Source organism: Myxocyprinus asiaticus, chromosome 7 (genome assembly GCF_019703515.2).
Source record: "Myxocyprinus asiaticus isolate MX2 ecotype Aquarium Trade chromosome 7, UBuf_Myxa_2, whole genome shotgun sequence".
NCBI lineage: Eukaryota > Metazoa > Chordata > Actinopteri > Cypriniformes > Catostomidae > Myxocyprinus > Myxocyprinus asiaticus.
In genome coordinates, this window is record NC_059350.1 from 9,568,417 (window position 1) to 9,581,931 (window position 13,515).

General features: G+C 37.8%; 1 protein-coding gene across 6 annotated transcripts in view; it reads right to left on the reverse strand.

Moving 5' to 3' along the window:
* LOC127444436 (guanine nucleotide exchange factor DBS-like) overlaps positions 1 to 13,515 on the reverse strand; it is a 104,332-nt gene that overhangs the window by 44,043 nt on the left and 46,774 nt on the right. For all 6 annotated transcript variants that reach the window (XM_051703811.1, XM_051703810.1, XM_051703809.1 and 3 more), the window contains exons 2-3: positions 12,977 to 13,060; positions 2,437 to 2,551 (exon numbers count right to left, since the gene is read on the reverse strand). In XM_051703811.1, coding sequence (XP_051559771.1) covers positions 2,437 to 2,551; positions 12,977 to 13,060 — 199 coding nt within the window. The remainder of the gene's footprint in view (positions 1 to 2,436; positions 2,552 to 12,976; positions 13,061 to 13,515) is intronic.

Sequence of the window (13,515 nt, forward strand, 5' to 3'; positions counted from 1 at the left end):
AATGCTAAAATAAATAAATGTTTAAATAAATGTATGTATGTGTGTATATATATATATATATATATATATATATATATATATATATATATATATATATATATATATATATACACACACACACACACACACACACACACACACACACACACACACACACACAGATCAGCCATAGCATTAAAACCGCCTAATATTGTGTAGCTCCCCCTTGTGCCACCAAAACGGCACCAACCCGCATCTCAGAATAGCATTCTAAGATGATATTCTTCTTACCACATTTGTACAGAGTGGTTATCTGAGTTACCATAGACTTTGTCAGTTCGAACCAGACTGGCCATTCTCTGTTGACCACTCTCATCAAAGCATTTCCGTCCACAGAACTGCCGCTAACTGGATGTTTTGGCACCATTCGGATTAAATTCTAGAGACTGTTGTACATGAAAATCCCAGGAGATCAGCAGTTACAGAAATACTCAAACGAGCCCATCTGGCACCAACAATCATGCCACGGTCCAAATCACTGAGATAAAAAAAAATGTCCCATTCTGATGGTTGATGTGAACATTAACTAAAGCTCCTGACCCGTATTTGCATGATTTTATGTACTGCAATGCTGCCACACAATTGGCTGATTAGATAATCGCATGGATGATTGTTGGTGCCAGACTGGCCAGTTTGAGTATTTCTGTAACTGCTGATATCCTGGGACATGATTTTTGTGTGATAAAATCGCTTTCTAACCTTTTCTGTGTAAAGTTATTGCCAATTATACAACTTTGTTGCAATGACAACGTAATGCCATAAACCCTAAAACCCTCAAACGACTGTAAAAATGACAATTTAAATTGATTGCAATTACTTTCTCAACACTGAAATACAGTAATTTCTACTATATGTTTTTGTCATTTAAATCAGGCAGCACAACAAATACTACCATGATTTAAGGCCATTACTACCAAAGACATTGAGGTGACACGTCACCCCTAATATTCAGATTAGTGGTCAATCAATATGATTCTTGGATGAAAGGTTCATAAAATTTCACTTTTAGTCCCCTCAAATCTAGAATTTTAGGTTACAAGGCTGTATATACACATGTAGGCTAAATAAAGATGTTTCTCCTAAAAATGTCACAATGCGAGTTCCTAAAATTAGGCTTCACTTTCTATAAGCAAAACATATTTTCTTATTTATATCTTTTGATTTGGGGGTGAAATTTGACCAGGACACATGGGTTTTGTGACATTTAGACTATTACACAATGAGTTGCAGTATTTTGCTCTAAAACTCCTATGTTTTAGACTTGAGGAATCATTTACCAAATCAGAACCAAATTACATCCCCATCACACATTTTAAGCATGAAGAGATCCATACAATTACTCAATCATCCCCTTTCTCTTTGTTTCTCATGGGAATAATGGGGAAAGGCGAGAAGAGGAACAGAATCACTCTTTCATTAGAGGATTTCACAGGATCAGTGAATGGACTAATGCACCAATGAACTTTTGGGGGAATTAATATTTAAAGGACAGTGATACATGCAAATGTATTAAACATCACTAATATAAAAGGCATCTTCAAGTTAACAATAATGTATCTTCCTTGAAATATCATGCATTCAAATTATTCACAAACTAAAAATGCACGTTAAACAAAGATCACCTTGTTAACCACATACAAGAAATAATTAGCCATTCTAATTTAATATGCATTATGAATATTAATAAGGTAGCAGTCAAACACACCAAAGCATGAAGTCATCTCACTTATTCATTGAATTGTAAACCGCATGCTGCATTTGGATGGAAATGTTAGTGTGCCATCTATTGGCGAATTCACCAATATTTCTAAATTTCTTTCATCTGCACTGATGTAAGGAAGATAAACGAATGAAAAGAGATGATAATAATTTAGATAAATGCAATGTTTTATATTGCAAAAATGTTTTTTAGGTTTCCAACATTATTTAATCAATTAATCTCCATGACTTTTCCCATGACCTCTTCAGTCAGTCATGATGACTGGACTGGGATTTCTAAAATATAATTTTATAGAGATTGGAGCGAATTACCCTTTGTATGTCAGGTACAAATCTTTTAAAATTAATAGATTTAATCGATTACACACTATAAATGTCACCCATAATAATGTCAATAGACAGACTGATGTGACCATGCTGGTTAGCTGGTTAGCTTGTTTTCTTTATTCAAGCACTAACAAAGAGCAATATCCAGCCAAAAATGAAATTAAGCATAGCAAAACTAGAAACTACTTATAATCACTACTGACATTTCCATGACTTTTTCAGGCCTAAAGATAAAAAAATCATGACAATTTTTCCTGAAATTTCCACTATTTCATTGACTGTGGGAACCCTGGTTATTTATTTTTACTTTTGAAGTGCCACACATGACTAATTCTTTCACTGTTGTCTCACCTGGGAACACTGGTCAGGTATGTCAAGACATTGTGAAACTCCTGTTCTTCCAGCTCACCAAACGTTGGGTACTCTGGGAAAATAATGATGGGGCTGCCATTCTGTCCTCTACCACCTGGAAACATGCAGATTTGGAAGAATGCACCTGTTAGTAATCCTGTTTGACATTCAGCATGAAAAACATAAATTTTATCCCATTTAGCCTTTTGATCCACAAAAGTGCTGTTATAATACATAAAACCCTGCAAATTAAGAGGGGAAATTGTTCATAATCAGTGACCTGGATGCAACATCCATCTCCTGAGCTAAACTCATCTGATACACAGCCAAAATTTTCTGAGATCTGATCTATTTACACATACAAAGATATACACTGATGAGCCAAAACATTATGACCACTTGCCTAGTATGCTATTGGTCCTCAGCATGCTGCCAAAACAGCACCAACCCTCCGAGGCATGGACTCTATAAGACCCCTGAAGGTGTCCTGTGGTATCTAGCACCAAGACATTAGCAGTAGATCCTTCAAGTCCTGTAAGTTGCGAGGTGGAGCCGCCGTAGATCAGACTTGTTGATCCAGCACATCTGGGGAATTTAGAGGTCAGGGCAAGATCTTGAAGTCTTCATTATGTTCCTCAAACCATTCCCCAGCAATGTGTACAGCGTGGCAGGGCGCATTATCCTGCTGAAAGAGGACCCTGCCATCAGGGAATACCATTGCCATGAAGGGGTGTACCTGGTCTGTAACGATGTTTAGGTAATTGGCACATATCAAATTGATGTCCACATGAATGGCCGGACCCAGGGTTTCCCAGCAGAACATTGCACGACCGTCCACGTGATGTAAAATTAAACGGGATTCATCGGACCAGGCGACCTTCTTCCAGTTCTCCAAAGTCCAGTTCCGACACTCGCGTGCCCATTGTAGGCGTTTTCGATGGTGTACAGGAGTCATCATAGGCACTCTGACCAATCTGCAGCTACACAGCTCCAAACACAGCAGGGTGCGATGCACAGTGTGTTGACAAATTCCTGCTGTAACAATCATTATAATTTTCTGTGACTTGTGCTACAGTAGACCTTCTGTCGGTTCGGAGCAGATGGGATGGCTTTCGTTGCCCCCACGCATCGATGAGCCTTGGGCACCCAACACCCTGTTGCTGGTTTGTGGTTTGTCCCGCCTCAAACCACTGTCAGTAGGTACTCACTACTGCTGACCGGGACCACCCCACAAGCCTTACCGTTTCAGAGATGCTCTGACCCAGTCATCTGGCGATAACAATTTGGTTCTTTTCAAAGTTGCTCAAGTTTTCCTCCTGCCCATTTCTCCTGCATTCACCAAGTTGACTACGGGAACTGATTGTTTGCTTACCATCTAATCCACCCAGACCTTGACATGTGGCCTTGTTAGGAGATGATCAACGTTATCTGCTTCACCTGTGAGAGGTCATAATGTTTTGGCTCATCGGTGTATAATCCCTAGCAACAGCACACAACACTTCTGCATTCAATGAAATTGTAATTGGAGCTTTGTGGCTTTTAGTCCATTCAGCCTTTTTTTAGGCCATCTATATGTTAGTGTACTCCTAAAAGCTGACAAAATGAACAAAAAAAAATATGCACATTTAAAATTGTCTTTTTTTCTTCTGGGAAAATGGACCAAAAATATTGATGACTCATCTTGTACTACACAGATTTCTGTCAAATCAAATTCCTTCCTAATAATATTCCTCCCCCTAATACTACCTGCAACTGACTAGCATGCAGCAAATCATAGTTTATGACTGTGGTGTAACTAAAGCCTATTGGCTATGAAAAAAAAAAAAAATGGAATGAGGCCTTCGATATGTCTCTCCTAAACTTTCCATTTCAATAGGAGACACATCAACACAGGAAAGAAAAGAAAGTGATTTCATGGGGTCTTCAAAGAGTCTTCTACCCACAAGGGGGCACCTCTACCTCTTACTGTGCACAACACAGAGAAAGACAAAGAAAGAGAGCAAGGCCCTGGGAGACTCCCTACTAGAGATAACCTTGCCTGCTTGACCAATTAACAAAAGCATTAGCTCTCCCATGTGTTAATTCTAATAGAAATGAACAGGGGTGGACTGGCCATAGGGTGGGCTGGCCACGAAACGGGGAAGAAAGGGCCTAAGTGCTCAACAACAACTTTTAGGCCGGTTTCTATGTAAAATCCAAAGCCGATTTCTCTTCCCAGTCTGCCCCTTTAATTGAATATACAGTAGTAGTCAGAGTAAAATCAAACAGAGTAGAATAAAATTTTTACTAGAGATTAATAGTTGGTCAATTCTAATTATATATATATATATATAAATTCACCACTGCTAAATAAATTCACAGGAGGACAAATCTCAGTTTTTCTGAATTGCACTGAGACACATCAAGGACATGGGGATTCACTACACTAAACAGAGGACAAAAAACAATGCAATGTGGACAAAACCTTTAAATCTCCTCTTTTCTTGTCACTAAGCTTTGCAATGCAAATAGAGATCTTACCATTCAATTACACGAACGGATAAAAGCAATATTACTGTGGCTTTCAGGTTCCAAGTGTGTGTTTGTGTGTATGTTTAAGAGAGAGGGGGAAAGGGGAAGATAGTAAGAGGGAGAAGGACATGTTTGGTGCAATGCATGTTTGGGCAGGGATCATGCGATCATGTGTGCTTTTAGCTGTTACAGTCTGTGATTAATAGAGCAGAATGGATCACCTGCAAAACACACTTATATTAACACCTCTATGACTGACTATGATGCTCTCTCTCTCTCTCACACACACACACACACACACACACACACACACACACACACACACACACACAGTGAAAAGGACACTGCTGTCGCATTTGCTACCATCAGTAGAGAAAAAACAAAGTGCTCCAGTCCATCTGGCCCACGTGGGAGAGAGGAAGAGGGTCATCCACTGCTAATATTAAGACATGCCCTCCAAAACGACAAAGAGGGATACACCATCACCAAACATACACTATACAAAATCACATACACACTCATACACACTCTGAATAGAAAAGAACAAAAAGATTATAGTACAATAGATTAAAATGTAGTACCATGGAGACTATTAGAGTGAAATACACTGCATGGCCAAAAAAAGTTGCATACTCCAATATTTCGTTGGACCGCCTTTAGCTTTGATTCCGGCGCAAATTCATCGTAGCATTGTTTCGACAACCTTATGCAATGTCACATTTATTTCTGCCCAGAACTGCATTAATTTTTGGCTGAGATCTTGTATTGATGACGGGAGAATCAAACCACTCCGTAAAATCTTCTCCAGCACATCCCGAAGACTTTCAATGGGGTTAATGTCAGGACACTGTGGTGGCCAATTCATGTGTGAAAATTATTCCTCATGCTCCCTGAACCACTTTTTCACAATTTGAGTCCAATGAATCTTTGCATTGTTGTCCTGGATCGTGCCATCAGGGAAGAAAAAAAATCCATTGATGGGATAACCTGGTCATTCAGTACATTCAGGTAGTCAGCTGACTTCATTTTATTGCTGCATAAGGTTGCTGAGCCTAGACCTGACCAGTTGAAGCAAACCCAGATCATAACACTGCCTCCAGAGGTTTGTACAGTGGGCACTATGCATGATGGGTGCATCGCTTCATGCACTTCCCTACTTACCCTCACACACCCATCTCTTTGGAATAGGGTAAATCTGGACTCATCAGACCACATGACCTTTTTACATTGCTCCACAGTCCAATCTTTATGCTCCCTAACAAATTGAAGTGGCTTTCTTGTGGCCACAGCGGTTTAGTCCCAATCCTGTAAGTTCTCGTCGCTTTGGGCATGTGGAAATGCTCTTAATTTCACTATTAAACATAGCTGTGAGTTCTACTGTCGATTTATAATGATGTGACTTCAAGCATTTTAGTGATCTCCGATCAGGTTCATTCAAGATTTGTTTCCAACCACATTTCTTCCGCGAAGCTGACAGTTCACCATTATCCTTCCAGGTTTTAATAATGCGTTGGACAGTTCTTAACCCAATTCTAGTGATTTCAGCAATCTCCTTAGTTGTTTTCTTTGCTTGATGCAGTCCAATAATTTGCCCCTTCTGAAACACAGTAACATCTTCTCCACGATCACGGGATACGTCTTATTTCAATTAAAGGTTAGATTTTTGTACATTTTTTGAATGATAGATCAAACAATGCAGATTTTTCACAGCATTCTTTGTTCATATTTACCATGGGTGCCAATATTTTTGGCCACTACTGTAGAGTGTGAAACATCACCATTTCTTCTAACAACACTTATGAAGAATTTGGGCACTGAAGACACAAGTTTAAGTTTAGAAAGTGGAATTTTCCCCCATTCATCCATGTATGTTTGTAAGTAAGACTTATGTAAGTCTTTAGCTGCACAGTTGTACGGGGTCTTCGTTGCTGTATTGTGCGCTTCATAATGCACCACACATTCTCAACTGGAGACAGGTCAGGACTGCAGGCAGGCCAATCTAGCACCCACACTCTCTGCTTACACAGCCATGCACTTGTAATCCGGGCAGTATGTGGTTTGAAGTTGTCCTGCTGGAAAATTCAAGGATGTCCCTGGAAAAGACTGTGCTGGATGGCAGTATATGTTGCTCCAAAAGTTGTACATATCTGTCTGCATTCATGGTGTTCTCAAAGATGTACGAGTTACCCATGCTATGTGCACTGACACACCCCTGGCCCATACAGACACTGGCTTTTGGACCTGATGCTGATAACAGCTTGGATGGTCCTTTTCCTCTTTGGCATGGAGAACACGATGGCTGTTTTTTTCAAAAACATTTTGAAATGTGGACTCATTGGACCAAAAATCACAGTTCCACTGTTCTACTTTCCATCTAAGATGAGACCGAGCCCAGAAGAGTCGGCAGTGCTTCTAGACAGTGTTGATGTAGAGCTTCTGCTTTGCATAGTAAAGTCTTAAATTGCATATGTGGATGCAACGGTGAATGGTGTTGACTAACAAAGGTTTACTAAAGTTATCCCAAGCCCATGTTCATGATATCCATTACAGATGAATGATGTTTTTTTAAGACAGTGATGTCTGATGGATCAGAGATCATGCACATTCAGAAGGGGTTTTCGTCTTGCCCTTTACGCACTGAGATTTGACCAGATTTCTTGAATCTTTTAACTATATTGTGCACTTTAGAGGGTGAAATGCCCAAAATCCTACTAATTTGTCTTTAGGGAACATTGTTCTCAAAGTGCTGGATTATTTGCTGAAGCATCTGTTGGCAAATTGACAAGTCTTGAATGATCCTTGCTCTTGAAGGACTAGGCTGTTTTTGGAGTCTCCTTATATACGATGACACGATTGCCTCACCTGTTTAACATCTGTTTCACATCGCCTTGTTATTTTAACTTGTCAAGTTGTTATTAGTCTTAAATTGCCCCGTCTCAACTTTTTTGGAGTGAGTTGCACTCATCTGATTTTAAAATTACTGTACATTTTAAAAAAAAATAAATAAATAATAAAATTCACAAGGTAAAAGATCATATTATATGTAGTTGTGGTGCTTTCAATAGAGCAAAGGGTGAATATAATTTACAAATCACTCCTTTTTGTTTTTATTAGCATTTTTCATACTGTCCCAACTTTTTCAGAATTGGGGTTGTAAAACAGAGTACATTAAAGAGAAATAAAGTACAACAGTACATAATAGAATACAGTACATGGTAGAAAATACCAGAACAGAATTGAATAGAAAAGAAAAGAACAATAGAGTAGAATAGAAAATATAGGCTAGTAGAATAGATTAAAATATAGTACCATGGAACACAAAGTACAATAGAATACAATAGAGTACAAAAAAGAAGAATAAATTGCAACAGCATAGAATAGAGTACATTAGAATAGAATAGAACTGAATAGAATAGTGTAAAACAGAATACAGCAGGACAGAAAAGGACAGAATACACTACAGGGAAGAACAGAATAGAACAATAGAATAGAATAGAACAGAACAACAGAGAAGAATAGAGAAGAGAATAATATAGAATACAGTACAGTGTAAAATAGAACAACAGAATAAAACAACAGAGTAGAATAGAGAAAAATAATATAGAATATGGATTAAAATATACTAACACAGTGTATATAAGACAAGAATACAATACAATCAGAGTATATATATATATGAGGAATAAAGTACAACAGCACATAATAGAATACAGCACATGGTAGAAAGGACTACAACAGAATAGAACAAAGAACAATAGAGTAGAATAGAAATTATACATAATAAAATATACAATAAAGAAAATAAAGTGCAACAGCATAGAATAGATAATAGCATAGAATACTGAGTAGAACAGAAAACAGCAGAACAGAACAGAACAATAGAATAGAATAGAACAGAACAATTGAACAGAACAATAGAATAGAAGAGTGGAAAAGAATATGGTAGAATAGATTAAAATATAGCACCATGGAGCATATTAGAGTAGAATAGAATGCAATAAAATAGAGTGCAATAAAAATAAAACAGCTAGGAAGAGTACATTAGAATAAAACTAAATATAATACAGAGTAGTACAGAACAGAATAAAACTAAACAGAATAGAACAGAATACAAAACAGAACACAATAGAATCTTTTTTGCCACACAATATTATAATTAAATTAAGAACACTGACAACCTTAACATAAATAACAAAAAAACATTCCATGAACAATCAAAAATATACTGTGGTGAGCAGGCCGGAGCCGAGCGGCGTCTGGGCAGAGCGAGGCCGGGAAGATAAGTGGTGAATGACTTCCACCTGTGCGCCACACCGGCCTCACTTTCCAGCGAGGGGACGCGGGAGTATTTGAGGAGAAGAGACAGCGGCAGACGAGAGAGAGATGTACGAAGCTTGTCCGCATGTCTGACTGTCTTTATGATTTGACACAGCTGGCTGAAAAGCAGTGCGTGTTTTTGTTTCTTTATACTCTGAAAAGTGTCATTAAATGTCTATGTGTTTGTCAAGCAGCTCCCAGCTTCTTCCTTACCTTCTTAAGTGTAACACTTAAGACGGTAAGGAGGATGCTGGGACCGGCTTGACAGACACATAGACATTTAATGACACTTGTTCATTTTTCAAAAGTTTTCTGTTGTTTCAACAAAACTTCTTTAGGTGAAAAAAAAGAAAAAAAAAAAAGATATTTTTATATCAATGTACTTGAGTCAAAGCATAGAACAGTTGTGTCAACCCAACTTTTTTTTTACCTCAGAAAAATAAACTTTTTTTAGGGCAATGAGTTTCCATAAACTTTTTAAGTTCAATGAACTTGTCCAGGCATTGGAGTGACAACCGCATTCAAATAAGGGAATTAATCCCCTAAATTATTGTTCTGTGTGTGCATGTGTACGAAATACAGGAGTCTCTTTTGGAATTGCAGTGATTGACAGCTAGCGGCTGTAAATGTTTTTAAGTTGCAGAAACATGCAGACCTCAGATAAGCTATAAGGGTTCAAATTAAAACGGCAAATTTTTTTGGAGTGAATTTGGTTGTAAAATGCGGTTGTCACTCCCAGAAATAACCAAACTCTGTGTGTACAGAACAGGATTAAACACCGTATTTAGCTTCAGTGTGTACAGAGCCATACTGGGTGACATCAGTTTCCTGTCATTCCTTTAGGTACACAAACACACCCACACACACACACAAACACACACCCTATAAGATAATGATAATATCAGACACAGGCCTCTGCAACCAACTCGGAGGGAAAAGGAGGACCAGAAAAGAAATAAGATGAAAAAAGCAAAAAGGAAATGAATACAGGAAACAAACAGATGGTGCATTTAGCGGTGGATGTCTGTCATTAAATCTAGGTGGAGAACTGAGGCATGAGACCAGCATAGACCAGAGGAACAAATTCACCATGGGAACATAAACACACACACACACACACACACAGAGAAACTTTACAACGTCACAAGACAACCAGTTAAGAGAAGCTAAATTGCATTGAACACACTGATCCTGGTAAGCATAGTGACCACAGTCTTTAAATACAGTACTGTCATTAACAGCACATTAAAAATGAAAGAGTCTTAAACCCTGAATTATAACTGCACCATTATGCAGACACAAATCACTTAGAAAGAACCTGTCTCGCTCTCACTATGCCATGACTATTTGAAAAAAGATGAATGCAAATGAAAAAAAGTTATTTCTATGAAAATTCTTAGCATTTTGTTTTCTTTTTAAAGAATAATCGGTAAAACATGTGAATGTCTACATATTCTCAGACATTTTTTAACATTAAAGTTGCATAAATAAAAAAATTAGTTAATGCATTATGAACTAACCTGAACTAAAAATAAGCAATGGCATATTTATAAATTACCACTAACCAAGATTAAAAAATGCTTATTCGAGATATGGGCCGCACCACAACAGTGACTCACACAGCTTAAAATTATTAGTTCATGCTATCTAATGCATTAACTAATGTGCATATATCCTTGTTGCAAAGTGTTACGCAATGATTTTTGTTTTCAATAGGAAGGCCCTTTTTCCATGAGATGGGGTAAAAGAAACTTGGTTATTATTCGCTCTTCTACCAGTGTTGTAGTAAATGTTTCATGGCATGTAAAATGCATGAGTTAAGAGTAAGGTTTGAGAATATTCAGACACTCTCCGCATTGATTTTAAGCATGAAATCATGAGGCATTTTTATAGAAAATCTGAATCCCAATCTAATCCTCTCATTCACTATTAAACTCTTCTGTAGGCCTCACATACAGTCTAACTGTCAATCAAATGTATTCGCAAAGCACATCAGCTCGGAACTCTGTTGTCAAGCGCAGCACCATGGAAACACTTGAATAATTTAGAGGCTTCCTCCAGTTAGGCACTATACTAGGCGACCTTATCCGGGTACTAACTGGGTTATTTACGGAGACTGGAGAGAGTTTATGTAGTGTTAGAAAGAGATTGTGTATTTGTGTAATCTGTGCATGTTGTGGATGTGAATGACTTCTATCTGCCATTGACACTGTGAAAGCAGACATTTATAAATAATCTCTACTTGGTGTCCACTTCTGTCTCACACACCACACTGCATGTGAAAAAGGATACATACTCACAATCCTGTCAAATACTATAAATATATCCCAATATACCAGTGCTTTAAAGACTTATTCACTTTCTGTAGTAGCCACTGCATTAATATCAATAAACTGAAAGCCCCAGTCATTGGAAAAGCACACAACTATACTACTGTACTATTGCTGTAGTATATAGTATGTACTATAGTCTGCGCACAGCATGCACATTTTCTGAACAAGGCTGATTAAACCGGAATTTAGAGTTGGAAGTGTCTGTTGTATACTGATCATTATAAAACGAAGCATACTGTGTGGAATACTTTATCTCACAATACAAGGAATACCCTGATGATGACCTAATATATTCCAGAATGAGCAGTATACAACAGAGCTAAGCGGTCGTTTACATCGAACGCATTTTAGCATCCTTGCATCTTTGACTGTTGCTCTTGCTGTTTTTTCAGCATGTCTCACAGGAGCGCTGCAATTTTTAAGACTCTGTGAATAGTTAAAAAAGAACTTCAACCTTTAAAAGCGTGTCTCAAGACACCTGCGTTCTGTTATATTTTTTGTGCTACATCTAGCTTTTTTTTTTTTATCACAAGAACACATTCGGTCTGAACGGCCCCTTACCGAGCAGAATACTGTATCTCAAAATGCAATGCCCTCGACTTGACCTTACATTTCCAGTGTGACGTGGAAGTAATATCAACTGCAAATGTTATTACTTTGTTGACTTATGTTATTTTTTGATTGGACTACAAAATTTACTGTACTGACTACACAAAATTGGATTAAAAATGCAAAATAACTTTTTTTTCTCTAACATAATAACTGATGTCATGTGACAACTGTAGTAAGGTTACTTAAACATTCGTTAATGCATAATCCTTTAGTTTAACTTAAAAAAAATAAAATGCATTTCCCAAGCCATCAAAGAAATAGTATGCAGTATACAGTATATACTGCATGCTGTTCAGTAAGTAGTAAGCTACTTTTCCATTTTGAACATAGCCATTGTAAGATGATCCATAAAGCCTAATTTATACAGTGGAATAAGACAAACGTTTTTTACTAAAAGCCCCCCAGGTATACTACACACAGCATTGTTTTACAATTAGTTAGTTGAGGAAAAGAAATAAAGAAAGAACGTCAAGTCCAGACCACACATAAGATTAGTTTGAACCAATCATCAATGCTCTTTAACTAGCCAAGTTCTCCTAGTTCAAGTTCATCAGTGTGTTTCGTCATAACTTTAAGACTAACTGAAATAACCTTGTTCACTCAGTAAGTATAAATTAACATTTAGACCTAAGGCAGAAAGTACAGATGAGAGTGTGACCAAATGATGGGTCATATTAATGAAGCTTTCAGAATCTCGGACAGTGAGGTTTGGTGAGTATATGGTTGGCTTTAGTGTCAAAAGATTCTGGGATAATGGTCAGACTCACCTGATAAAAAGGCGAACTGTTTCCTGAGGTCAGGGCTGATGTCTGCAGCACACAGAGGACTGCTCTCTTGCTGCATAATCTCATCTGTGCAAGAAATAAAGAGATGTCATTATTCCACTCGTTTACAATCAGCACTTCACATACTCAAAAGCCACACCACACAGTTTCAAAGACATAGAATAAAATACACACAAGTTTCATCCTCACAGGCGGTTTGGTCCAGGCTGATAACCAGTCAGCAAATAAATCTGTGTCAAACACCAGCTATTAAGAGTCTAACAGTAACCTATGAGCTAAACTTGGATGGGTCAAATTCTAAGTGTTCCTGTATAAGGCAAACAAGTTACAACAATCCATAGGACAAACAAAACTTCTCATGATAAAGAAGGGATTTTATCCTGTACCCAATCACAGGATACAGTCTCTCATTTCATGTATCCCACCACTCAATGGATGGACGGACGGATGAAGGGACAGATGGACGAACGGATGGACAGACAGATGGATGTCCCATTTACACAGGCGGTTTGGTCCAGTGT